At 54.6% G+C, this 26,282-nt stretch overlaps 7 protein-coding genes across 7 annotated transcripts; 2 read left to right on the top strand and 5 right to left on the bottom strand.

Annotated features, from left to right (window-relative positions):
- Positions 1–1,421: 1,421 nt before the first annotated feature.
- Positions 1,422–2,612, bottom strand: BROUX77_006481 (uncharacterized protein; the record flags this gene model as incomplete). The annotated part of the gene is made up of 1 exon (XM_073751470.1): positions 1,422–2,612. The coding sequence occupies one exon, from the start codon at positions 2,610–2,612 to the stop codon at positions 1,422–1,424; it is 1,191 nt and encodes a 396-aa protein (XP_073603550.1).
- Positions 2,613–2,923: 311 nt separating this feature from the next.
- Positions 2,924–5,384, bottom strand: BROUX77_006480 (uncharacterized protein; the record flags this gene model as incomplete). The annotated part of the gene is made up of 6 exons (XM_073751469.1): positions 2,924–3,555; positions 3,742–3,863; positions 3,922–4,428; positions 4,512–5,015; positions 5,077–5,202; positions 5,347–5,384. 6 exons carry the CDS (start codon positions 5,382–5,384, stop codon positions 2,924–2,926), a joined length of 1,929 nt encoding a protein of 642 aa, XP_073603549.1.
- Positions 5,385–5,646: 262 nt separating this feature from the next.
- Positions 5,647–6,620, bottom strand: BROUX77_006479 (uncharacterized protein; the record flags this gene model as incomplete). The annotated part of the gene is made up of 2 exons (XM_073751468.1): positions 5,647–6,113; positions 6,161–6,620. The coding sequence occupies 2 exons, from the start codon at positions 6,618–6,620 to the stop codon at positions 5,647–5,649; spliced, it is 927 nt and encodes a 308-aa protein (XP_073603548.1).
- A 2,516-nt stretch (positions 6,621–9,136) lies between these two features.
- On the bottom strand, positions 9,137–12,637 carry BROUX77_006478 (uncharacterized protein; the record flags this gene model as incomplete). Its single annotated transcript, XM_073751467.1, has 1 exon — positions 9,137–12,637. One exon carries the CDS (start codon positions 12,635–12,637, stop codon positions 9,137–9,139), a length of 3,501 nt encoding a protein of 1,166 aa, XP_073603547.1.
- Positions 12,638–13,973: 1,336 nt separating this feature from the next.
- Positions 13,974–14,399, top strand: BROUX77_006477 (uncharacterized protein; the record flags this gene model as incomplete). Its single annotated transcript, XM_073751466.1, has 1 exon — positions 13,974–14,399. One exon carries the CDS (start codon positions 13,974–13,976, stop codon positions 14,397–14,399), a length of 426 nt encoding a protein of 141 aa, XP_073603546.1.
- A 2,240-nt stretch (positions 14,400–16,639) lies between these two features.
- Positions 16,640–18,198, bottom strand: BROUX77_006476 (uncharacterized protein; the record flags this gene model as incomplete). Its single annotated transcript, XM_073751465.1, has 5 exons — positions 16,640–16,699; positions 16,781–17,159; positions 17,237–17,356; positions 17,423–17,753; positions 18,165–18,198. 5 exons carry the CDS (start codon positions 18,196–18,198, stop codon positions 16,640–16,642), a joined length of 924 nt encoding a protein of 307 aa, XP_073603545.1.
- A 4,850-nt stretch (positions 18,199–23,048) lies between these two features.
- BROUX77_006475 (uncharacterized protein) lies at positions 23,049–25,282 on the top strand (the record flags this gene model as incomplete). Its single annotated transcript, XM_073751463.1, has 2 exons — positions 23,049–23,614; positions 23,698–25,282. 2 exons carry the CDS (start codon positions 23,049–23,051, stop codon positions 25,280–25,282), a joined length of 2,151 nt encoding a protein of 716 aa, XP_073603544.1.
- Between the last annotated feature and the right edge of the window lie 1,000 nt (positions 25,283–26,282).

The following is a 26,282-nucleotide window of genomic DNA, read 5'->3' as shown; positions in this document are numbered from 1 at the left end:
CGAGGACTTTCTGGTTTCCTTATGTATGCGTACTTGGCCGTCTTCTTCGTTTCTTTCCATCTGCGGCTTTCTTTGGAATTTGCATCTTCTCTGTACCTCCCTTCGCCTTTTGTCCTCTGGACTGTCGTGACGTCTTTTTGATCTGTTTGCTTGATATCTTCTTGTCCCACCCCTTGCTGTCTACTCCAGGTACGTGGGCTGTTGGAATGCGCCGGCAAAGGCCTGCCGTGGAATGCCGCATAGACGCAAAGTGCTGACCGCTTAGTTGACAGATACTCCCGAAACACCTTCCGGCTTTTAGCAACGCGCACTCACTTCCAGCGCGACCGCTATTCGCCTCGCACTCCCGGAATACTGCCTCCCGCTCTGCACACCGTGCCTGTCGTCCACCATGAAGCCCAATGATGCCATCGCTGTCATTGTCATCATCCTCTTCATCCTGCTGGTAGCAATCGGCTTTGGAATCTGGCGCTTCGTCCACAGCACGCGCCATCGCCACACGTCTGAAATGTCTCAAACGCACACGTCGTCGTCGTCGTCCGCGTCCGCGCGCAGTGGCTCTGAAGGCGGCAGCCGAGCATGAGAGTAGCACTTGGCGGCCCTGAGTAAAAAGGGCAGAACCGTACGCGGCAAGAAGGACCATGAGGCATTCTCCCGGGGCTGACCGTCTCTTGGTGACGTATCTGTTGGCGCTCGTGGTACACCTGGTGGTGACGTCTGCTATATTTGTCATGTTTTGGTTTTTTTTTTTTTTTTTGGGATTTCTTTTTCTATATGTTTTGGGGCTATTTTGCTGATAAGTTGGATCATCTCTGGTTTTGCTTATATGTGGCAGGCGGAGCTTGCATGATGCTTTTGGATATCTGGTTATGAGTTATGATTTTGTTGAAGACGAGATCACGATATGGAGGTGTACGACAAATGGATTGTCGTTGGTTGTTGCTAACGGCAAGATTCCTGGGTCATGGAGTTGGATTATGTTTGTGTTTGGACAATCTAAAGCTTTGTAGGAAAACGATGAAGAAATTTTTGATGATTATTTGTGTACTGGCAAGGGATGCTCAGCATGTAAGTTCTAGTACCAAATTCACAAAGCCAAAGTAGATGGCAGAACCTAGGCTTCGTATACAAGGGCTTATTCAAAGTATTTATTAGTCTGTCTACTGGCAAGAGAATCCCGATATACAACTAAAAGGGAATGTGTGAACAGCAGCACAGGGATACCCGGGGTGTTGTCCGGGGAGACCATGCGGGGCTCACCGAACGTCGCGATGCGGCAAGAGACCGCCAAAGGGGCCACGAGGCCGTCGTGGAACGCGATGTGGGCGGGAGAACGTGTAGGAATAATAGAAATAGCGGAGTTGCTTGAATAGGATATTTATAGACTATGTCGAAGTGTCAGCTGTGTAATTGGCGAGAGCCTATTGGTCCAATGTAGTGACGTCCGCGCCGATGCCCAAACGGACTCCCAATAGCCAGTTGGGGTGCGGGGTGGGCTCGATCTTGATGTGACCTTCAAGATCCCGTTCGAACTTGTCCAGTTTGCGCGCTGACGCTGCCGTGTAGATGAAGTCATCGACATGCGTGTAAACCTTCACGTTAGAGTTTGTATAGACGGCTGGGTCAGACCTGGTCGGCTTGAAACCCATTGATGTGAGTATGCCGCGGAGGTGTTCTTGCCAACAACGCCCCGATTGCTTGAGGCCGTACAGCGAGCGAGTGAGCCTGATATACTTGTCGTCGGTGTAGCCCTGCGCCGTCGCTGTGTCGGGGTGGCGCGACATGTAGTCGCGCACCACGTGGTCGGGCTTCAGATAGACGTCCTCGATGAGAACGCCGTAGAGGTATGCGGCGACCACATTCATCTGCCGAACCTCATGTCCATCCCTTCGCGCTAGGGCAAGCATTACTCGCCAGGAGTCCGGGCGCCCGGTGGAGGCAAACGTCTCATCGTAGTCGATGCCCTCGGTCTGCTGGTCACCGCGTACAGTTAGGCGTGACGTCTTCCTTGTCTCGTTGCCGTCACGGTCCGTTTTGATGCCATATGCCCATTTGATCCCTATCGCTCTTTTGCCCTGGGGGAGGTCCGTCCACTCAAATATCCTGCGGCTAAAGATGGTATCTAGCTCCTTGTCCATCGAGTTCTGCCATTCGGGCTCCATCCTGACCGCCTGCTTGGGGTGTAATGGTGTGTTGGCGTGGATGGCCGCCACTTCCTCTGCTGACTTGGGTGGTGTGGTTGTGACTGTGATGGTCTCTGGCTTCCGGAATACCCCGTTCGGTCTGGTGGTGAATTCTAACTGGTTGGGGTCAGGAATGGTCTCATGAATAAGGATGCTGGCAGACCTTTTCAGCCCGTTCATGCTCGGGACCCATACGTGGTAGAGCTTCGTACCGTCGTGTCCTAACAACAGGCCTTCGAGGCCACGAGTGTCAGTCTTGCCCCGCAACATCTTTCTTGCCTCTTCGGGTGTGACCGCAAACGTCACCCTCGACCCTATGATTCGAAAGTGGCTTATGTCGATTTTGCCTTCTTTGCCCAGGATCTCGTTCCACATGGCGAGTGGAGCTCGGCGGGAGTGGTCGGATATGTGGTTGAGAATGTCGACCATTGGGTGGATGAAGACGTGTCAGAAGTCGGCTAGCTCTGGTGTCTGTGTTACCAACACCCTCGTGCGGGCTATGATCTCCTTGACGGCTCTCTCTACTACGCCGTTGTGAGCTAGCCGGTATGTAGGGCTGGTGGCGTGTTTTATGCCCTCGCTGGCGCAGAACCTGCGGAGCTGCGCTGTACCCACGTCGGTCCCGTTGTCGCTTATCAAAGTTTTCGTCTTCAGGCCTGTTTCGTTCATCCATCGTTTGATTTGGGAGATGATATCAGCGCCTGCGGATTTGGACATTTTGGGTATCACGCCAGCGGCTTTCATTCCCGTGTGTGTTCATCCACGAGAACCCAGAATAATCGGTTGTCGTTTCTAGACGACCATCCTATGTTGGCGACATCGGTGTGGAGGGTCTGCATGGGCAATGTGGTTGGCGGGCGTTCTGAGAGGGGACGCATGAGAGTGGCCTTGGACTGATCGCAGCAGTGGCAGCGTATGTTCTTGGCATGGAGGTCAATGGGCTTGTCGACAACTGCGTCTTGCATTTTCTTGACAGTATGGGCGAGAGCGTGGTGGTGGGCGTGGAGGAGTCGGCCGTGAGTGATTACCGTCTTCCGTATGTGCCTCAACGCGGCTACAACGATAGGCTGGTCTGTTTCTGCGGCTGGCGGTCCGGGGAGGGGGCTGTCGCCACCGTCTGGTGTCTCTCTGAGGTCCGGTGTCGGCTCTTGATGCATAGTGTCGGGGTTGATGGTGTCGTCAATCATGAAGTCCTTGTCGTAGGTGGCGATGGGCTGGCCGCTGTGGTCTAGGATTCTGCCACAGCACAAGTTGTGTCCCAATTGCTGGAGAACCCGGGCGCTTATGATGTTGGCGTGGAGGCGCGGTAGGTGCAATACATCTTTCATGTTTAATTTGGCATTGGGGTGTGTAACGTCACCCATCTCACTTGCTACGGTAAGACCTGCTGCTGTGTTGACTGGAATGTTGACCTTCTTTATTGACCCTTCTACAAACGACTCCCTATCCCTCACACAATGCATGGTTGCCGCCGTGTCCAGCGCGAACGGCGTTGCTTCCCGCTTATCTTATCGCTTGTCAGTGTGTGTTTCTTAAAAACTAGGACGGGGGGACGAACCATTGGTGGGGTTGGGGTCGCTTGGCATGTCGTTCTGATGACCAATGGCGTGGACAGCATGGTTGGCGGGGCGGGCGGCTTGTCTTTGGCGAGTGGCAGGGGGCCCGATCTCTTGCGCGTGCCTGCGGGGTGTTAGGGCATTCGTTAGTGTAGTGGCCCTTTAGCCGGCAGTAGCTGCACCGCGCGTCTGGATGGTCCCGATTGACAAAGTCTATTTGCTCCGGGTATAATCTTGGCTGTGTCGGGTTGCGCCTCTGCCGCTTGTCGTTGATGGGGCTGCTGTAGAGTGGCCCTTGTGCCTCTGCACGTAGGTATCCGGTGAGCCACCTGAACGGCTCGGACTGTGTATAGCAGGTCTGCATGTTGAAGTGCAGGGCCGGGTAAGCACGCGCGACCGCACGGATGAGCGCCGCAATAGAAGCCGTGTCGCTTAGTGGCAGACCGACAGCGTGTGCCTGCGTGGCCAGGGTTTCGCACCGCGAGACTAGCATATCGAGCGTCTCTCGAGGCTCGAAGTCGATGCTGATCAGCGCCGTCACCAGCGTGTTCAGTTGTCTGCCGATGCTTCTGGCAAACTTGTCAGACAGTACTCTGTACATGTGCGTCAGGGACGTGAGGCCGTGGATGGCGCTCCGTGCCTGGTCGGCGCAATGATCTTTGATGGCGCTTGCGATTCGCGCCTGAATGCTGGGCCGGCAGTGGTCCAGTGCCTGCAGGTTGAGGTCAAGCTCGAGGAGAGACCCGCAGAACTTGGTGTTCCATCCGGCCACTGCATGTCCGTGGCCAGCTTGCCGGCTTCGGCGGGAGAGTTTAACATGCTCCAGTGAGGCATGTCTCGCATCATGATAGTGGCAGCGTATTGATTGACGGCTTGCTGCTCGGGGCTGGTGATCATGGGCTCGGACTTGACCGCGCCCGCCTGGTACACACTGGGGCCGAGCGGCAGCTGTTGTTGCCATTGCCCATGCTGGGGGGGTTGACCTATGGGAGGAACCCAAGGCGGAGGGACTTGTTGGGTCTGGTCCCTGCTCGGGGTCATGGAGGCGAGCAGCTCCCGAAGCTGGTCGTTCGTCGTGGTAACGGTTTGCTGGGCTGGCTGGTAGACCTGGGGAGGGCTCCGGCTAGAGTTCATGGAGTCTGGAGAGATGGGGCGGGCGTCCGGGAGAGGAGTGTCTCCGTCACTGGCTGGTTCGACTGTGGGACTGCGGTACTTGTGCCAAGTCTCGTTGTACTCAAGACGCTTAGGAGGAGGACGAGGACGTTCGGTCTCGTACCTGTACTGCGGGATAGGGATGGTGGGAGAGGGCGGGAAGTAGTCCTCTGGTGTGATCGTACCGGATCTGGGGGCGTCCGTATTCTGAAGACTCGTTGGAGTCCAGGTCTGGGGAGCGTTCTTTGTTGTTTACCGGGACGAGGGCGTAACGGTCTGGGTCTACCGGGTATTCAATCTGGAGTTGTGGTCTGTGGGGAGGGTGGCTCATGTCGTAGTGGAAGCTTCAATGAGGGCTCATAACCTGAGAATATATACGAATAATAGAAATTGTTGGAAGGGAACTACCGCCGTCTAACTATTGTCCGATGCCATAGGTCGCATCATTAACTCACGTGACTTCAAAGTCATATGTTAGTCCTTGGGATCTCATGTTTAAGATGGCGAACTTCAGATCGCCTGATCTGGGAATAACCTTTCTCCGCTCATGCGGAGTTGCTTAAATAGGATGTTTATATTTATGAAAACGAATATGAAAGTAAGACGATAAGCAGAAAAGATCAATTCTAAAATAGAAAGTTCTTTCCTCCCAGCACCGATATCTCTGCTCCTTTTATATTGATCTATTTTCCCCCGATGCCGGCTGGCGAGTTGGAGGTCATCCGAGAATGAGACTTGATGATGGTACTAAAGTTTTAGGCTAGAGTCGTGCATTCGATAGAGTATTTTGCTAATGGAGACGGCGTGACGTCATCCAGGGTGACCCGGTGGGGTATCACGGCGCTAGGGGTCTTGGGGTCCTCGACTGTGATCGAGGTGGGCAGGCCGTGTACGATGTACTTGGACCAAGCGTCCCTCTTATGGACCTTCTCCGCGGTCAGGTTGGCGCGGATGCGCTCAGCGTGGCTGAGGAATTTTCCGACGTCGCGTACGGCTGTCAAGGCGAAGCCCGTCTTGGTGGCAGTGGCGGTGCCTGCGCCCTCACCGCGGGGTATGCCCGCGTTGGCCTTCGTTACGATGTAGGCCGGCGAAAGCTTCCGGAGGGGAGAGTCGGTTGGTACAACCACGAAAAGGCGGTTGTCGGTGGGGGCGGCCTTAGACGCTTTTCTGCCCTTGCGGGCGACGGTGCTCCAGGATTCCTTGTCCGAGGACTCGATGGACGCTGCGGGAGCGGCAGCAGGGGGTTTACGGGCTGATGGTGCCTCTAACGGGGTCGGTGGGGGGCAGGGCGCTCGCGTTGCGGCGCCGGGGAGGGGGTCGTGTCACGAGGGGCACGGTTGGGGGGAGGCTGGGGCGCGCCTGTCATGGCGTGCTGGAGGGTGTCTAGAAGACCCTGTTGCAGGAAGTCTGGAAGTTTGTGCGTCGACGCGTGCGCGCTGGCCTGCGGGGCCATTGCGGCCAGGCAGTTGTCGGCCATTGTCATGGAAATGCTAGCCAAGCGATCTTTCGCGGCAGCTTCCGCATCCTGCTTGGTGCGGATCTTGTCTGCCAGGGCCTGGAGGCGCCCGACCGGGAGCGAGATAGGGGCGTAGGGAGCCTCCTGGGGGAGGGGCGCGTCTTCGCTCCTGACGCGTTTTGCGCCCGTCGCGACGCGTCGCGACGGAAATGGGGAGCCCCTGAGGGGCCTGGCCGGCGAGGTTCGGCGAGAACGACGCGGAGGAGGGGACATTGGTGGGCACGGGGGAGGGGTCGCTGGCGGGCGAGATAGCCTGCGCGTACGTCAATGACGGAGGCGCGGGCGCGGACGCGGGCGCGGCGGGCGCGGGCGCGTAAACGGACGCGATCATCTTAGGGATGACAGGGCCTGTCGGGGACAAAAATAAAGTAAAGTAATTTCCAATAATGGTAGCTGTTAGCTTGGTCAAAATGTCGAAGGTGCCCTCTGAAAATCGAGGAAAATGTTGTCGATGGCTGTGAGTGTGAAAGTCTTTATTTTACCTGTCTACTCGCGAGGGATTCTCGACATACGACAGGGGACCATTACTGGGAAACAGGGGCGTGTTGTATTCTTTATGTCTTGGATCTTCGTCGTCGGAAAACGACGACGGGGTTGTTTTATCTTTTACGTCTGAATCTTCCACATCGGGCAAGGAGACTCTCGTCGGTGCAGCACAGTGGAGCCACCGTTCGCCGTTCGGCTAAATTACGGGAGGAAAGGAAAAGGCAAAGTTCTCGCAGACAAGCCAATCAGCGGGCGTGGCCTGGAGCTCTTAAGAAAGCAGAAACCAAGACCAGATGAGCCTCTAGAAGTCTGGCGATGGTGGGGCTCAACGAAAGTAAAAAGATTGGCGTAACCGCAGCGTGCGCGATAGATGAGGCATAACGATGCGGCGCCACGGTAAACGAAGTGGATAGAGAGTAAACAAATAGGACGTTCTAAGCTGTCTAAACCTTCAAAGGGCAGTCCCTGGTCGGGAGGGTGGCTCCGTGAGTTGTTGTGTGTGGCGGCAATGAGGGGCCGACGATCGCGGGGAGGGTGTCGTGAAAAGGGGGCGAGTTGACGGCGAGGAAGTCCCTCAACGTTGGGGGAAAGCGGACTCGGCTTCCCATCTCGTTCGTTGTCGTGTTGAAAAGACAAGAATGAGAATGACAGCAGCATCGGGTTGTGCTGCTGCCTTGATTTGATTGTCTTTATCAGCCTGTCTACTCGCGAGAGATTCTCGGCGGACGACAGGGTTGTGTTGCTGTCATCGTGAGGCCTTGAGAAGATTCCCGGAGTGTGGGGGGGGGGAGGCAACCTCAAAGATATGCCCCGCCCGAGAATTGTAAGAGGGAAAGTTGCCACATTACAGTGATGATGGGAGTTGTTTAATTTATCCTCTCTACTTTGACAGGGGTCTGGGACTCGCAACTACTAGAAAGCCAAACCCTTAACCCTAAGAACAACAACCTGACATACCACGCCCGTGCTCTGGCAATGGCCATTACCTCAGCGTCGTGAACTTTGGCGCAAAACAGAGCAGGCCAGCCAGCTGCCCATGTGCAGGACATTCCCACCTTGAATGATCACCCGCCCGGCACCGATCATGCCTTCTCTTAACTTAGAACCATTGGCATAGATCTAGAGGCTTGAGGGACGGGAGGAACGAACCAGAGCTTGGTGCGCCGCAGCCGCAGTATTCTTGGTCTTCCTGGAGAAGGGAGCAGGTTGCTGGGTGTGAGCCCTTGAACGGGGTCGGGAAAGACGTGGCCGGCTCGTGCGGGAGTAGCCTCGCAAGCTTTTCTAGTCTGCTTCAAGCGGAGGCTCCTGTCCACAACAGGTTGTTCGGTAGTGCGAGGGTGGCCCAAAGTCCGGCAGAATTAAGGAGCCTGTCTAGGACACAACGTACCGGCGGGAAGTCAGATTCTAGATTTCATTTTGCGCACGGAGGTCGCTTCGGACCGTGGGATCGAGGAGTCCTGATTTGATTTGATTGTCTTTATTTACCTGTCTACACGCGAGGTATTCTCAGCATACGACAGGGGACTACAAGTAGTACCAAAAAAGAGTACATACAGAACCCGAAACCACAATCCAAACCATGCATACAGAAACCCCCCGAACAAAGTGTAATGACTAAAGTGTGTCCACCCGCCCAGCACAGAGGCTGTCCTTCACTTATGTGGCCCCAAACATGTCCGGAATCCTAGCCCAGCGCTGTAGCACAACGCAAAAAGCAAACCTCCTCAAAACCATCCCCAAAAGTGAAACCAAAACTAGCCCAGCCCTACTATGGAGCTACCATCCCCACCAACATTCGCTCGTCGGCTAAAGGGCGGGAAAACGAGAAAAATTCTCGCCGACAGGCCAATCAGCGGACGTGGCCTGGGGGCTCTCGAAAGATTTGATTTGATTGTCTTTATTTTACCTGTCTACTCGCGAGGTATTCTCGACATACGACAGGGGACTAAAACTAGTACCAAGAAATACATACAGAAGCTAAAGAACCAAAAACCCAGAATCATGCATACAGAAAATCCCCACAGCACGAAGTATAATGACGGAGGGTCCCCCGACCGCCCAGCGCAATGGCTGTCCTTCGCTTGTAAGGCCCCAAACAAGACCCCAAGCCTCGGCCTTTACCCTGTAGAAGACCAAACCCAAAAGAAAGATAGAACATGACAAAAGAAAAGTAACAAAGGAAAGACAGGAAGTAGAGAGAGAAAGGGAGAACGAGCAAACAGAAGAGAGTGGCAGCGCGCGCGCTAAGCCGAGAGGCCCGGGGGAGCCCCCGCACTGGGAGGTGGAGGGGCGGGCGGTGGTAGGCTCGACGGGGAGCGAGCGGGAGGGTCGGCGGCCTGTGGGTGCACCTCAGTCCTCGCACGGCGGTGGGCGAGCAGCACAGTGGGTGCTTTAGCTGCCTTGGCGGCCAGCCAGGTGGCCCCGCGCTTGGTGCCTATCAACTTCTGGAAGAAGCTGCGGGACACCCGCTGTGGGTTCCGGGGGCAGACCCAAACATGTTCTGGGGCGGTCTCCGATCCGCAAAGGGGGCAGGAGAGCACGGCGTCCACATGTTCGAAGCGGCGATGGTAGGCCGCAAAGTCGCCATGGCCGGACAGAGCAGTCAGCACTGCGCGGGCGAGCTTGCGATCGGTCTCGTCAAGGAGACTTGACCAAGCCTTCTTGGGGGGTTCAACTGGGCGGTGCAGATGGGGTCTGATGGCGCGTCCCTCCTCTGCCCACCAGGCGCGGAAAGCAGAGTCGAGACGGGAGCGGAAATAGTGGCGGGCCCAGGAGAGCGACATGCCGTCCAGCCAGGTGTTTGTCCTGGCCCCTAGCTTTGCTTGCCCATCTGCGAGCTCATTGCCCGCGATGTCGGAGTGGCCCGGGACCCAAATAGCCTCTACCTCGGGTGGGCCGTCGGGCCAGGGCCTTGGTCGTGGCCGCTCTGGGTGCGGTCTGATCCAGCTTGCGCAGATCATCTGGGCGCGCCTCAGATACTGCTCGGAGGTGCCCGGCTTGGCGTAGCGAGACGTGAGCCGGTTCACTGCGGCGAGATTGTCGGAGCAGATCCAGACCTTGCGGCACTGTGGCTTCTCCCATGAGTCGACCTCTGCCAGGGCCTTGGCGATGGCCAGCACCTCGGCGTCATGGACTTCGGCGCGGAACGGGGCAGGGCAGTTGCCCGTGGACAGGGTCCTGCCGTCCTGAATGACCACCCAGCCGGCGCCGACCTTGTCATCCCTCAGCTTGGATCCATCCGTATAGATCCAGAGATCTGAGGGGTCCGAGGAGCGGACTAGTAGCTGGTGGGCCGCGGCTGCGGCCTCCTTGTCGCCTTGCAGCGGGGGGCGGGTTGTCGGGAGCACTCCCTTGCACCTAGCAGGGAGGCTCGTGGCGATCCTGTGCGGGAGTAGCCTCTTGAGCGTACCCAGCTTGCCACCATCGGTGTCTCCGAACCCTAAGGGGTGGTTTGCCGGGGCTAGAGATGCCCTGATGCCGGCCGAGGCCAGGAGGTGGTCGAGGACGCAGCTCATGGGGGGGAACCCCGATGCCAGGTTGAAGATCGCACATGGCGTCGTGCAATATAAGGGCAGCGCTGCACGTAGTCCCCTCCTGACCGTGCGGTCCAGGATGTGGGCAGCCCCGAGAAGGCCCCGGGAAGGCTTGGTTGGCGAGGGGCCAGGGCGCCACCACGTGGCCGCCGCGTATGTCAGTTTCATGACCACGCAGGCGCGGACGGCCGTGAGAGCCCCCCTAATCGGCGCGCCCTTCCAACAACCGGACAGGATCTGGATGCCTCGGATCACGGGCGCCGTCCTCTGGGCTACGTCGCGGATGTGCGGCAGGAACGACAGGTTGCGGGACCACAACACGCCCAGCCAGCGCAGAGTCCCGCGAGGGTCCACCGGTTGGAGTGTGGAACCGTCCGGGAGACGCGCGCTCGGGTTTAGGCCGTGGCGCTTGCGCGTCACGTGCAGGAGGTCAGACTTGGCGAGGTCTAGCGCCATGCCGTTCTCTGTGCACCAACTGTTCACCAGTTCCAACGAGCGAGAAAGGGCGGTGCAATTCTCCTCCAAGGACAAGCTAGAGTGGACCAAGCAGCCATCGTCGGCGTATCCGCGGAGAGAGCTGGGGAGATTCATCCTGAACAGCGGAGCCATATACAGCATGAACAGGATGGGGGATATGGGCGAGCCCTGGGGCAGGCTGCCGCCTGTAGGCTGGAGAGGGTCGGCCACGCCGTCGAGAGATAGCGACGCCGTGCGCCCGGACAAGAAGGATGCCACCCAGCGGCAAGTCTCGGCGGGACAACCAAGCTTCACCAATCTCTTCACCATCCGGTTGGGCTGAACCGCATCGAACGCCCCCTTTATGTCAAAGGTGAGCACTGAGGATTCTGACTTGCCGTCGGCGTAGAACTCTAGAGAGTGTGCCAGACGCAGGCACATGTCTTCCGCGCTGCGTCCGGGGACCGCGCCAGCGTAGTTCTCCCCGATGTGACCAGCTTCCAGCGCCCAGTGAGAGAGCCGGCGGGCGATGATCCTCTCTAGGCACTTGGCCAGAGTCGGGAGGAGGGAGATCAGTCGGTAGGCCCGCGGCGAAGAACGGTCCTTCTTATTCGGTTTGGCGAGGGCGATCACCTTGGCTTCTTTGAAAGAGGCGGCGTGGTGGCCCCAGGAAAGGCTCGCGTTGAACAGATGCATGATCTGCCTCTGTAAAACAGGCCACGCGAGTTTCAAGACGTTGTTGGTCAGGCCGTCTGGGCCCGGTGCGGTGTTGCGCGGGCTTCGGAGCGCAGCCTCCAACTCCCCGTTGGTGATGCGGGTCCGTCTTTGCTCATCTAGAGCGATGTGTGGCGGGTCGACGTCGCCTGGGCGGTCGGAAGGCATGTGCACCCTGCGAAGGAGGGCGATCTTCTCCGTGGTGTCCTGCACTGTGGCTTCCGCGCCATCGGACGGGGCCAGGGCAGGGGAGTGCCGGTTCGGCGCTTTCGTCCTCCATTTGACCATCCGGAAGATGTCTCGGGACCGCGCGACGTTGGCGAGGAGGTCGTCGTAGAAGGCCCGGGCTGCACTCCTGAGAGCAGACCTCAGGCGTTTTTTGGCTTCGCGGCGGACGGCCCTAGCCTCCTGTTCCTCCGTGGGCGAGCCGGCGTGCTTCACGCGGGCCCGAGCTGCCCTCTGGTCGGCGCTGGCTTCCCGACATTCGTCGTTCCACCAGGGAAAGCTTTTGGCTTTTCCTTCGGACCTTGGGGTCGAGGCAATTAGCGCGTCCAGAATGACGTTTTGCAGGAGTCGCGCAAACTCGTCTATGTGCCTGTCCTGTGGGACTTGGCTTCCTGCCCTGCGGTAATCCGCGACAAGGGAGTCTAGGCGGGTCGCGCCGGCCTTGCACGCGGTATCGAACCTCTCCTTGTCTAGCTTGTCCATAAGGAACCTGCCGGGTGGAGCCGGGGCCGGCGCGTGGCCGTGCAGAGGAAGGGTCACCAGGAGCGGGAAATGGTCGCTGCCGCAGGTGAGTTCCTCTCGGAGGTCGACGCTCGCGCCCGTGACAAAAAGTGCCGAAGACAGCAATGCGAGGTCGATGACGCTTCCGGACTCGTGGGTTTGCTCACCCTCCGCGTTGCCAAGGAGGAGGGCTCGCTCTTCCATCCAGGCTAGCAGAAGCTCTGCGTCGTTGTCGTCGGTGTCGCTCCGGGGGTCCCAGGCGCTGTGGTGGAGGTTGAAGTCGCCCACTACCACCGACCGCGGCCCTGGCTGCATGCTGGTCAGGAGACGTAGCGCCTCCCCTGTCCTAGCCGAACCTGTCCCGGCATTGTAAAGGTTTACGATGCTGAATGTGCGCCCCCCGATTAGGACCTCCACAATGATGACATCCTGGTGTTCCTGGGAGGCCGACCTCAAAGGTACCCCCCCGAGGGTTGTAGGAGGGAAGGTTGAGGGTACCCCCCCACCAAGGGTTGTAGGAGGGAAGGTTGAAACCAAGGCCAGATGAGCCTCCAGAAGGCCCCCGGGCTGCCCCGTAGCCCCTGCCGCGGGTTTCCACCACGCTGCAGCTCCTCGGATGCGGCGGGCCGCGGCTCCGGCAAAAAAGGAAAATACACTTTTGCAGTTACTGGCAGCAGCGATGTAAAACTTTATGAACCGACAACGACAGGATTCGAACCTGTGAGGGCGAACCCATATGATTTCTAGTCATACCCTTTAACCACTCAGGCACGTTGCCAACTACCGAAGCTGAAAGATTGATTGTTATAAAGGTATATAAGGGCTACGACGTAATCGGGATGCGGTTACCAACCTTCCCTCCTACAACCCTTGGTGGGGGGGGGGGTACCCTTGAGGTCGGCCTCCCCCCCTCGAGCCTAGGCTGAGGGTCTCACGAGGACAGCAACACGATCCCAATGCTGCTGCCATTCTCGTCTCTTCAACATGACAACGAGCTGCGAAGCCAGAGTCCGCTTTCTCCCAACTTTGAGGGATTTCCTCGCCGTCGACTCGCCCCCTTTTCACGACACCCTCCTTGCGATCGCCGGCCCTTCATCGCCGCCACACACACCAACTCGTGGATCCATCTTTGCAACTCGGGACTGTCCCTTTGAAGGTTTGAATCTTAGCCACAATTCGGTACGCCGGCCACTTTGAAGAGCGAAAGGATATACTTTTAGCACCCGGAGGCTCATCTGGCATGGGTTCTCGCTCACTCAACGACTCGGAGTTTCCCATGCCAAGCTAGCTCTTTAAGGCTTAGGGATGGTGCGCCATTTCGAACACACAGAAACTATGCGGGCTGTCGAGCGGAGGACATGAAATATTTTGCCCTATCACCAATCCGGCGTCGTTTGATCTTGGTGATTTGTGTAGACGTTAAATACAGTCAAGTCACGGAGGGTCCTTGCGGTGAAAAGATCAAAGATTCACGAAACAATCGAAAACCGGAAAAGACACCGACAAACGAGGAAAAGACAAAGTGTGAGTTTTTGTCCGAGGTCCAGCGGCCGCGAACGAAGCGGACGCCAGCAACGAGATCGCCAAGGTCCTTGGCGGAAAGCCCGCCGAGATCTAGGTCAAGGAAGTGAACTCGGGCTGGGCATTCTACATGACCAAGGGTACGGTGTCAGCCGAGAATCTGAACTGCGTCAAGGAAGCGTGTGGGGCGAAGGCGTGCGAGATTGACAAAAGATGGACGCATGCACGCATCACGGGCCTATCAGACTTCTATGTCGTAGGCGAGAACGGACCGGTGGCCAAGAAGAACGAAGAATGGTTCATCGGACAGATAACGGAGCAGACCGGTGGAGAAGTGAAATCTATCAAGTGGCAGTTTGAAACCGAAAAGTACATGGACGCCACACTCCGTATTGCAGTTGGCCTGCCTGAGGGTCGGACCCTCCCCAACAGTATGAAATTCGAGGGGAGCTCAAACTCAGCCACGGTCAAGAAGTGCCGGACCCCCTTTCTAGCGCTGTGCCGTACCCGCTGGGCGACACACCCGACAGCGGGGTGTAAAGAAAAGCCGCAGTGACGCCTGTGCGGGAGCCCAGACCACAGAGAGGGACAACCCGCTGGATCTCGTGCCGCATGCATCCCCTATGTGCAGAAGGACATTGAGACGCATGGATTGCATTGGGAGACTTCAACGCCCACCACGGTACATGGGACGCCAACGACAAAGAAAAAACGACGGGACGACCTTGGAAAATTGGCTGACCGAAGAAGGGCTGACTGTGCTGAACCAAAGAGACGAACCAACGCACAGAGCCGGGAGGGTGATAGATCTGGTCGTGGTATCGCACGCGGCGGTAGTGAAATGGGAGACCCGCATGAAAGTTGTTCCCGGAAGCACAAGCGACCACGAGATACTCGAGTTGAAGATAGAAGGGCACTAGATGTATCGACACCGAAAACGCCCCCCAACACCGACCTCAAACCATGGTGGAACGAAAACTGCAAACAGTGCAACGCCAGGATGAGGGAGGCACGCGACAAAACCCGAGAAAGACTAAAAGACCTCACATTGCGAGCGGCATACGTCAAGGAGCAAAAGGCATTGCAGTAGGCGGTCGTCCAGGCCAAGAGTGCCCTCATGAGCAAGATCATCAACGGATTCAAAGAAACGAGAGATGTATTCCGCGCGATCAAATGGGCCAACGAAAGGACCGACGGGGTCCAAGAATCCCTCGCGAGTAGACAGGTTAAATGAAGAATCACACACGCAAGGCCGACGGGGGGAAGGGCCTCGAGAGAGGAGTGGCTAGGCGGCTCACGGAAGAATCTATAGAGAGATAAATCCTCCCGAGAAACTACATATGTGCCGTGCCAAAAAGGGCCGTTGCCGACATGCTCGTCGAGCTCCGTGGAAGAATTGAAGACGCCCAGGATTGGAAAAAAATGGCATTTTGCCTCTCAAGTCTACAGTAACCTAACCAGCCTCGTACACAATCTGGCCCGTATTAGTATCGCAAGATTACAATATACAGACTTCATGAAATAAGATCGGGTATAAGCAACGAGTAGTGATTAAGCATTGACGAATACCAGTGAAGTGTACAATGACTTTCTCGTGCGATGGCTGACTCCCGCTGTGTAACCATTTTGAACAACAGCAACATTGGAAACCACATTGATTAGTCATTGGACCTACTATGATCTAACCTCGTTGCCATCACAGCATTTGTTCTTCGTGATAATGGTAGGAAAGAGACTATTTGTCCCAGTTACCCTTTGACAGCTTACCACATTCACCTCTACCCTGTCATCGGCACATCATATGTGTACTCTTGACTTCAAACCTAGGGGTGATACCTCGAACAACAGGTCTTGGTCGCCGGCTCCACCAAATCTTCAACGAATAAAACGCATAAGACTCCACCAGCGAGCTCCAGTGACCTTAGCAGCAACCCATACTGGTTCCTAGAGTCAGGGAAATGTAAGACGTCCTTTGAACTAGTGAAACATCTTTTAGACTCATGCTAGCAATCCTCGCTCCGTCTTAGTCAAGCCACTCACGTAGTCTGGTGCGTTGGGCAACATCAATTAGAGCACTCAGGGCGCAGACAATGTGAGGAGCTAATAAGCCTCTCTTGCTAGCTTCTTGTGGAAACACCATCCGTAGATTCTTTTGCGCCTGGAGACAGTCATATTCTTAATGTAGCGAAACCATGAAGTCAGGCAATCACAGAGCTTTCAATTGTCCATCCAATGAAAAACCAAATGTTGTTGGACCTCAGCAGCCTTTTAGGAGCCCAGTACCAGGCCAAGCTACCTCCAAGTCTTCGGTGATAGGAGCCTTGCTCCAACTATCTACTCATGTGTGATCGTAGAGGCATAACTTGGGCTTGAGACGCGAAGAGCCTCTACAAAAGGCAGACAGGCGAAATATATTGAAGGTGGCCTTGTCATTCATTTTAAGTAACTGAGATCCAACGACGGAGTTTCTATGAGGGCTGGCCGACGATCAGAAAAGAAAACACGAACAAGTCATCTTCAGACAAGACGCCAACACCTCATTCATGTCACCCCTCATAGATACCATCACAAGATCCATCTATAACATACAAGAGCCAGGAGAAAAGGGGCCACCCGCACGCCTTGCCCGCAAGAAACTGCAGTGGCTGCTACACCCAAAACGAGCACCAAAAGAAAAAAAAAGACATTAAACTCGACAACAAAAAGCGATTTGGTATAAATTTGCAGAGAATAAGACAAAAAACACATCGTTTCAGGAAAAAGAAAAACAAGGACAAGTACAAGAGGAATCTTAGGCTACTCGTTATCGCTGTAGTTTCTCAGAATTCGCACATGGTTTTCGTAAAATCGAAGCATCTGCAGGAACCAACAAGGGATCAGTATATGCCATCCAAAGCAAGAGAAAAAGAAAATAGGCGGGAAGAGAAAGAATCCTACCTTTTGTGGACAGCGCTTGTACACCATCTCCGTCGTGTGCTTGGTCTTGCGGCCATTCTTCCAATTCAAGTAGACGACCAATTTGGGAGCACCGGTGCCTGTATCCGCCTCGTCGCAAACATCAATCGTCTCGATGTGGTCCTCCCACGAGCCGTTCGGCGGCTTCCACTCCTTCTCCCGGACAGGTGCCGGAGCCGGGGTCTCGAGCGGGTGTTCCTTTCGCGGGCGCTTTGGCGGCTTGTCGATACTTGCAGCTGCGGCGTTTGTCGAGCGGCGGTTGCGCTTCTTGTTCTTGGCGGCGTCCGTGGCACCTTTCAGCACCTTTTCGATGCCGCCGTACGAGGCTAAGTAGTCTTCGAGAATGACCTCGGCACCCTCTCTGTTTGTTGTTGTCGCATGGCTGTCGTCAGTTTTGGTCCTGGAAAACATTGCATCAGCTTTCGGAGCGCGGCTTACCTCAATGTTGATTCGGGTTCCCATGTGATATCCTCTTCGGCGTCATAGCCTTCCCACTTAACACGGAACTTGACGACGCCCTTCTCGACCATGTGGTCTAGAATTTTCTCAACGATGAATCTATGCCCGCCCCCAATAGGTCAGTACTCTCGGTCTTCAGCAGAACCTTGGTAGATATGCACTCACTCATCGTCGGCCAGCTCTTCAGTGCTAGAGGCTTCTTCCTCTTCCTCTTCTTGTTGCTGTTGATCTTCGTGTTGCTCCTCCTGTACCTCTTCCTCTTCTTCCTCCTCCTCCCCTTCTTCTTTGTCCTTCTCTTTATCTTTGGAATCCTTGACAACTAGGGCCTTCTTCTTGCCGTCATCCGAGCCCTTTTGTGGAGTTCTCTCTTCTCCATCTTGGTCGATGTGTTCATAAGGTTCTTCGGCTAGTGTCTTGCTCTTGTTTGCAGAAGACGTGCGGGCTGGGAGCGGCAGGGTGGCAATGAAGCCGTCGTCAGACTCATCGTCGCTAATCGCTGTTCAGGCATTTCCATGTTAGCACATTTCATTCAACTTGACGTGTCGCGATTCCAGATTTTTTTTGTCATCGGGGCTGCTGCGGTATCGCTTCTTCGAGACCTTGTATGACTCTCGAAGCGATCAGACGTCCACTTAGACGGTGAAAAGTCATCAGCCAGAATACCATTCAAGCAGCCGGTGGCGCGCAGCATCTCTCTCTGTCGCATAACCCAAGATTTTCGCCCGACGGACTCTGTTTTCATGCTCTGTGGGCCGTCGTTTTCTTTTCGGATCGCCGCGGACACGCGTTTGGTGATTGCGCATGCGACGGTTTTCGCGCGCCACCCGCGCCGTAAAAGATGAGGCGGCAAACCACGTTGATGTTGACAAAGGCTGTGGGCAAGTGCAATGGCGAGAAGGGCACGTACTAGTTCGCATTATATGATCATTAATGGCGTTCATGGAGCTTGGTGTCGGTCGGGGTGATGATAATGGCTGGGTGTCTTTGGGTTTTTTTTGTTTCCTCTTGCGCAACACGTTGGAGAATCCAAAGCATTCAAAAAAAAACGTTTGTTGTGGTTGACCGGCTGTCTTGGAGACGAAGCCTCTTGCATTAGGGTTGGGATGAGGAATGTAAGCTATTAACTTTAACCCTAGCAACCGACAAGGCTTCGCACGTGTAATATTCGAAATTAAGCGAGCGAGGTTGCGGCATTCTTGGTAAATTTTAAAAAAAAAAGTTGGCATTTGGCGCGACTTGAAATAAACACACACACACTACGTCAAAGAATACAAAAAAAGCAAAAAAACGCACACTGACGATTAAAATTTCTACGCAGCTTGACGACATGAAAAAAACAACAAAAAAAAACACTAGAAACTCAACTTCGTTGATGCATGCGCGGAAAATGGCAAAAATTGAACCGAGGCGGACTTGAACCGCCGACCTTTTGTGTCCATCCATTCGAAGATGAGTGTTAGACAAACGTGATAACCAACTACACCATCGGTCCTTGATGGAGATGGGCAGCGTTATCAAAGTATAAGAAGAGTTGGCAGGAGTGGGGCAATGTTCTTGTTCTTTTTCTTCTTTTTTTTTATTTCGGGCCATAACTACTTGGAAAAAGCCTTCTGTCGTATTGCTGCGAAATAACAGTAGGTAAATGTAAAAGAATTAAATTAAATCAAAATTCGAAAAAACCAAGTCGGAATTCGGGACCGACGTGGTAGCACATGGATGTGGTGGACAGCAGTTTCAATCACAAGAACGACTATAACTATGTCTATGTGGGTGGGCGGACATGAAGATAACCACAGAGCTACTTGTGTATTTCAAGTAGAGAGTAGGGGCCCAGACTTCAAACGCGCTTGTTGAAATAAGGACCACTATGATGCTCGTTCACGAGAATTGAGGGAGCGCAATGACAAGCGCGGGCCATATATCGGTGCATCCGGCTGGGAGTAAGGAGGAGGGTTTTCATACCTGCCACAGCATGTAGTGTTGGCAAGAGAAAGAAGGGCCGGGTTCTTCTTGATCTGTGAGAGGCATCCTCTGACAGGAGATAAGAAGAGCGGAGGTTAAAGGCAAGGTGAGAGAAGGGGAGGGGAAGGATATGGAAGAACGACTAGTTATAAGCTTACAAGTGCAGGTGGTTAGCTGTGTCGTAGTTCGAGTTATAATGCGCAGGGCCCAAGACAACACAGCCAGCTAGCTGGAAAAGGCATAAGCTTCCTATGGATCAGCTGTCAAGTTGTTATTAGGGCATCTCCTTGGCCTGGGTCTAAGGCAAAGAAGGTCCGATAGCTGCAAGGAGGAGTATTGAATGGCTTGACAGGTCTGTATGCTTGCAGGAGGGATCTACAAGAACAAGTACCGCGCCATGGTGGGTGGATGGATGGGCAGGAGGGACCAGGAGCGGAACTGGGGACCTGGATACAAAAAATATGGTTAGCTAAGCTGACCAGTAGTTAAGTGATGGGAGGGCAAGGTGAAGCTGTGAGCTGTAGGCTGGTTGGCGTTGTCGATGTGTGGGGCGTAGTGCATGCATGGCTGATAGTAGGTGTGGGTGACTTGCCAGCAAGAAAAGCGTGGTGGGCAAGGGGGGAGAGAAGAGAGAGAAGGCGGATCAGCGACCTTGCTCGTTGGCATCGGCTGAGAGGGGGATTTGCTTGTATCGGTTGTTCTGCGTGAGTGAGTGGTTGAATAGTGGGAATGAGACCTGGTGTGATCAGTGCATGGAGATTAGGGTCCTGGTCCAAGTACAAGCCCCATCCTCATGACAAAGACAAAGAGATGATGGGGGATATAGATATGGCACCTGGGCTTTGGTGATGACGGCTAACTACCTGTGTGTATGTAGGTGAAGCTGGCCCTGAACGCCCGATCTGGGTAGACTGCTTGCATTGGAAGATGGATGTGCTGGAATAAGCTGATGTTGGGGTTGCATTGGGAGAGGGGGGTGACCGTGAAAGCAAGTCCAAGTAAACAAAGCGTGCCGTGGTGTGTTGTGTTGTTGAATAGAGCAAGTAACAATAGCAATATATGCGGGTGTTTGATGAGGACAGTAGATGTGAACTCCTGGAGAGAGAGAGAAAGCCAACGCACGCACATACGAGTGTGCAAACCGGGAAATAAGGTATCAGTCAAGATGGTCTTGGGGGTGTTTGTGGGCGTGAGGTTGCCCAGAGGATAGAGGAGAAGAGGATATGGAGGGCCCTTATTGACAACACGAGCTGGGTCTGGCTGGATGCTAACTTCCACCAGCATGCACACAGATACATACATATGTACATGTTTTTGAATCTGCAGGATGTGATGAGCTGTACAGGCACAGGCACAGGCACAGGCACACGGAAGAGGGCTAGAAGGTTGAAGGGGGAGGGGGGAGATGTGCATGCATACATCCAAATGTGGGTGGGTGTGTGATATGTGCGAGTCTAGACATGGCTGTGGGCTTGTAAGGCTCGTGGAGGCATGGAGACAGAACGGAGACATATGAGACAAGTAAGTATGAGGACGTGGACTTGCACAAGTAGCCGGTACGTTTAGCATTGTGCATACATCGTCTTCATACATCATGGTACGGTACGGTACGGGTCACCCGGCGGATGTCTCCACTTTGGCGCAGGCGGTAATTTGTATTGTGTACTTGTACATGAGATGTACATACATAACGAGATAAGCTGGGCTTGGGAACCCACAGGTCTGGCCTTAGGCGACGTTGATTGGTACACAATGGATTTATGGGAACAATGTGCTCATTAAACACAGAAAATGGTCATTAAACCCAGACGGGGAGACAGGCAGACAGGCAGGCAGGCAGGAGGAGATGGGAGAAGACAGAGCTGTTGACGACTTGTACAGACTTGTTCAAGTTGTGCGGCGGAAGCAACAAATGCAGCAGCCCCTGAGGCGTGAGGGAGAGAGCAATTTAATGCACGCATATTTTTATTGGTGTTGCATTGGGAGCATGCACAAGTTATGAGACAGCCAATGCACCAGGAAGACACGTTCATGTATGTATAACCAGTTTAGTGAAAGGAAGTACACGGTACTTCTGGCGCGTTTGCTTCGTGTTGGAGAGGAGGAAAGCCGGCCCAAAGCTGCGCGACTTGGCCTGAAGGGCTGAAGGCCTCAAGGCCTGAAGGGGAGGTGAAGGGGTGATGTGATACAAGCAAGCCCAGGCATGTATGTACAGTGTTAGTGTAGAATCATCAAGGTCGAGGGTCTTCGTAGTGCTCATTGTGCTCATTGTCCACCACTCCAGCCCATTGTTTTTATTTTTGGCGGCACTGGGCAAGCTAGGCCGCAAAGAGAAAGACAGGAAGGTCGTTTGGGCCGTTGGAAGAGGTTGAAAGGGCCTGACTAAGCCAGAGCAGACCATATATTGCAACTATTGTATTGTGCTGTATTTCATTGCTATAGGGACTCAGGACAGAGCCACCTATAGCTGTGTCGTCCCATCCGTAGGGCAGCCATCCACGGGAAAAGCAGGCCTTCTAGCATCGACAGCTTCTGTGTGGTTGGTTGTGTGACAATGGTGACGCCGCTGTGCGTACAGGGGTGCGGCGCGCTAAACAAGGCGCGGCCTGGTGGTAAAGTGGGTGCAGCGGCGGGTCTGCAGCGGCCACAGCCACTAAATGCACAGCGCAAGTAGTATTTGCACAGGCCTTGGGCCACTGAATTGCTTCCCCGCCCACTGATGCCCCTGTAGCGGCACTTGCTTTCCCTGATGCAGAGCGTTTCTGTGTCGTCGATTTTTGGGGGGCTTTTTCCCCTGCGCTCCTTCAATTTTTCTTTCTCTTTTTTGTCTTGGGCTATTGACGGCCGTTTTTCTTTCCATCTTCAATCAATACCTCTTTTTTTATTCTTATCCCCTGATCTCAGTCTTGTTCTTCTCGTCTTCCGCGTGAAGCTTCGTTTTCCCTCTGTTTTTTTTTTTTTTTTGCATCGCTTTTCGCTTCTGGCTTGTCGAGCTTCCTGCGGCCTCTCTAAAATCTCAGACCAAAACACTCGTTGAATCGCCCGTCCTTTTCCTTCGTTTCTTTTTCCTCTGCATTTTTGCTTGTACACGCTCTTTAATCCAACCCGCCATTTTTTGCCTGCCACTGTTCTTCGCGGCCGCTCTGCCTCTCTTTGTCTGCTCTTGTCCAAGGGATCGCCAACTTGCCGGGTTGCTTGTTGCTGCTAATTCTGTTGTCTCCACATCCCCTGCTTGGGTTTATTTTTTTTTCCATTTCCCCCTTCGTCTATCGACTCCAGCCCGAAGACCAGAGACGGCCGGCATACATCTCACACATACAATCCACACATCTATCTGCTGCTGCTGTTGCTGTACACGCACGCCAACTCGCTCCCCGACGACAACGCATACTCAATCGCTTCCAGTCTCTCTGACACAGCGCGCCACCCGACCCGAAAACCTGGGCTCTCTGCGTCGCCCGTCCCAGCCAGTCCACCAACCCAACCAGATCACCGCCAGCCGCCATTGCCACGCCAGCCGCCAGCCGCCATTGCCACGCCAGCGCCAGCAGCTGTCGCTCGCCTCCACCACTCTTTGCTCGCCTGCTTCTGGCGACCGCCGTGCGACTGAGCACAATCCACGAGCCTTGCCCTCAAGCCGCCTGAACCTCCCTCTGTGCTGTCGCCCATCTCTATGCTTACAGACCCTTGAGCTCCCCCGGAGCAACGCAAACCAACCTGCTGATCCGCACACGCCTCACGCCCGCTCGCCTCACGCTGATCTCTCACCCAAAAATCCGGGACCTCCATCGCCCCATCTGTCTCCTCTCTTGCCACCACCTTCCTGACAATGTCCGAAGCCCTTTCCCCAGACGAGTCTATGCTCAAGGCGGCCAAGGACAAGACCTGTCAGTTCTGCGGCCAGGCCTTTACCTCGTCGTCGCTGGGCCGCCATCTGGACCTCTACATTCGCGAAAAAAACCCCAAGCCGCCTGACGGCGTTCACGATGTCAACGCCATTCGCGAAATTCGCGGAAACATCACCCGTCGCCAGCCCCGCAGCGTGTCTCGACGAGAAGTCTCCACCCCGCTGGGCACTCCTCGCCCCGGAGCCTCATTTCGAGACCCATTGTCCGCCACTGACGAAAATGCTCGTCTTCCCGACGGAACCAAACTGCCCCTCGGGCCTAGCGCCGACGGCGCTGCCGCTGCCCTGGCTTCAGCACCAACATCGGCCTCGGCTCTGCCCTCTTCTGCTACTAGCAACACAAGCGAACTTCGGACGCGGACTGTCAGCCGCCAGCTGACCCAGAAAATGCAGATGGAGTCGCGCCTGCGCATGACTGAAACCATGGACACTGCCAAGGCCACCGATCTCGCCTTGCGGGAGATGATTAGTCTCCTCAAGTCTATAAAGTGCGTATTCTTACCTCCCTCAAATTTACCTTTGCTCGCCCCTTATCCCTCAGGCCGCTAACCATCCTCTCCCGCTTTTCTAGAAAAACACAACCAAGTACAGCCAATAGCCCTTTTGACTTTGACCCCCTTGAGTTCGATTTCCCCTCCTTGACCCTCCAGTGCTTGCGACCTCCTCCCACTTTGTTCTCCTCCACACAACATCCGACATCGACTTCATGGTCTGTACAGCCGCCGGGCCAGGGCGAGTTCAATGCCTTGATAACCTACTTTGCCGAAGAGTTTCGCAAATGGCGAGTCAAGTGCAGTTCCACGACCACCCAACTGTCACAGGAGCTTAGCACGACGCAACCAAACAGTTCCCTTCGCGATGCCCGCGACGCCGCCATGCTCGTCGAAAAATCTGTCGATAGTCTGCACCGCCAGGTAACAGACCACCTTAAGTCGTCTTACAACGTCTGGAAAGATTTGTCTCGCGAGCGCCAGCACGAGGTCTGGGTATTGGAACTTGCGCGCAGCATCGGTCGCAAGAATAAGGAAAACGACTCTCTCAGGGAGCAGAACATGCGACTGTCTCAAGAAATCACCAGCCTCAAGATGCAGGCTGAGCTATCCACGACACCGAGAGAATCACCACTGACCGCGCATGGCTCAGCCGCGACAGATTCAGACCTGATATCATCTTACTTGTCTGAACTGAACAGCAAGGGTAACCGTGGCTTACTTTCTGGCCACATAAACTTGGATGATGATGTCGTGACAATTTTAACTAGATCAGTCGATCGTTGGAAGGCCGTTGTTACTGCTACCCGAGCAAGCGGGAACTCCCTCAGCGCGCAAAGGTCACTTGACGGTTCCCAGACTCCCGCCGTGTCGACTGCAAATGCGACAACACCGTCAACGACAATGCCAACTGTCGTCGTCCCCATGGTCAAGACTCCCCAGAACAGACGGATATCCAAACCCCAAAGCCGTGCCGTATCGCGAGGTATTCAAAGGCAACAACAGGCCAAGCATCAGCATGCGCTCCAACATGCCCAGCAACAACAGGAGCAACAACAAGCTCAAAAACAGGCTCAACAACAACAGCAGCAAGCCCAAGTATCCGAAGGGCTTGCTGTTGAAAAAATGGAAACCTCACTTGTAAGCGAGGACGCGGACGCGGATGCGGATGCAGATGCAGACGCCGACGCCGACGCCGAAATCGAAGTTGATCTCGGCGTAGCCACGGGCGCTGATGTCAGCTTGAATGTGAGCGGGCTCAATGTTGGAGGCGACGGAGACGGCGAAATGGATGCCGACGCCGATGGCGATGGCGAAGTTGATGCAGAAATGCAAGACAACTACATTGATATACCCATAAAGCAGCTGCCCAAGACACCCATCCTGCCTTCGCAGCAGCACGGCGGCTCGCTCGACGTACCACGCACGCGCGCGCATCAGCCGCGGCTCAACAGCGGCACTGCTGCCAATGCCACCGGCACCGCGGGCAGTGGCGCGGGTGGCGTCACGGGCGACGGGCGCTTCATGATGGCGCATGGGGCGCGGCCGCCGGCGCTCAACATGCGCGCAATGCAGAGCATGGGCTTGAGCATGGGCGCGCAGAGCTCCATAGTCGCGGCCAACGCAGTGGCAATGAGCATTCCAGAAGACATATTCATGGGCTGAACAAAGTGCCTGTGTCTTTTTCTTCTTTCTCTCCGCGCGTCTCGGCCTGGCGCGCTTCTTGTGTCTCTAGTATTCCTCTCTTTTCCCTTTTCCTTTGTCGTTCTCACAACTACTGGCCAGAAATAGTGCTTTTCTTCTCTGCGCCATGACACTCGTTTTCCAGGGATTCTTGATTCGCTGGCTTCAATCTTCGCTGCTTTCTCTTCATTGCTCTTCTTTCCATTTCTTACTCCCCCCTTTTAATCCACGTTTGGTTGGCTGTCTTTCTTCCATCTACTTCCCTTTTGTATATCTGCTCTTGATATTATCGTATTCCGCCTCATTTTGCGCATTTTCATCCATTCTCCCTCTTCTGTTCCACTTCTTGTGTGTTGTTCTCACCCATTTCATCGTCATTACACTCTGTATGTCACTTTTACTTTATCTTTTATTATTCTTGTTTGCCTGGTTTTTGTTCTCTTGTTTGGAGTCTAAAAAAAGCCAGATTTGCCGGCAAATTCTACACATCTTTTCTATTTATTTATTTATTTTCTCTTCTTCCATGATGCTCTTGTTTGTAAATATAAAGGCGGTAACCCGCGGCAGAATGTGATTTCTAGACGCGCCCTCTTTGTCACTTGTAGCTGCACATGGTGCACGTCGATGCCAAACTATGCAAAGCCGTGCGGCGATGGTTGAAATGCCTGGCTGGCTACTGAACTGGCGCGTGCAGTCTGCAGCAAGTCGACGGGGCGGAATTGTAGCCAAACGGGAGAGTTTGTGTTTCCCCCCGTGCTGTGGAGGTTTTACAGTGTACTGGAAATGCCAGGGCAGCCTCCAATTCGTTAGTCGTATCAAGCACGTAGTGAAAAACTACGAATCTCCGCGGGTCGAAATTTGCAAATTAATTGCTTCAATGTTTCTTTTCTCTCTTGTCTGGCATCGCCATTTGCCTCTCAAATCAACGTCATTGCGTGCTGGCTTGCAATTTCGCTGCCCACTCACACGTTGCGCCCTGGTC

This window comes from Berkeleyomyces rouxiae (assembly GCF_048999995.1).
Source record: "Berkeleyomyces rouxiae strain 22BRR77 chromosome Unknown BrBRR77_ptg000008l, whole genome shotgun sequence".
Classification (NCBI taxonomy): Eukaryota; Fungi; Ascomycota; class Sordariomycetes; order Microascales; family Ceratocystidaceae; genus Berkeleyomyces; species Berkeleyomyces rouxiae.
The sequence above is the reverse complement of the archived record's forward strand: the minus strand, read 5'-3'. Positions and strand labels throughout refer to the sequence as shown.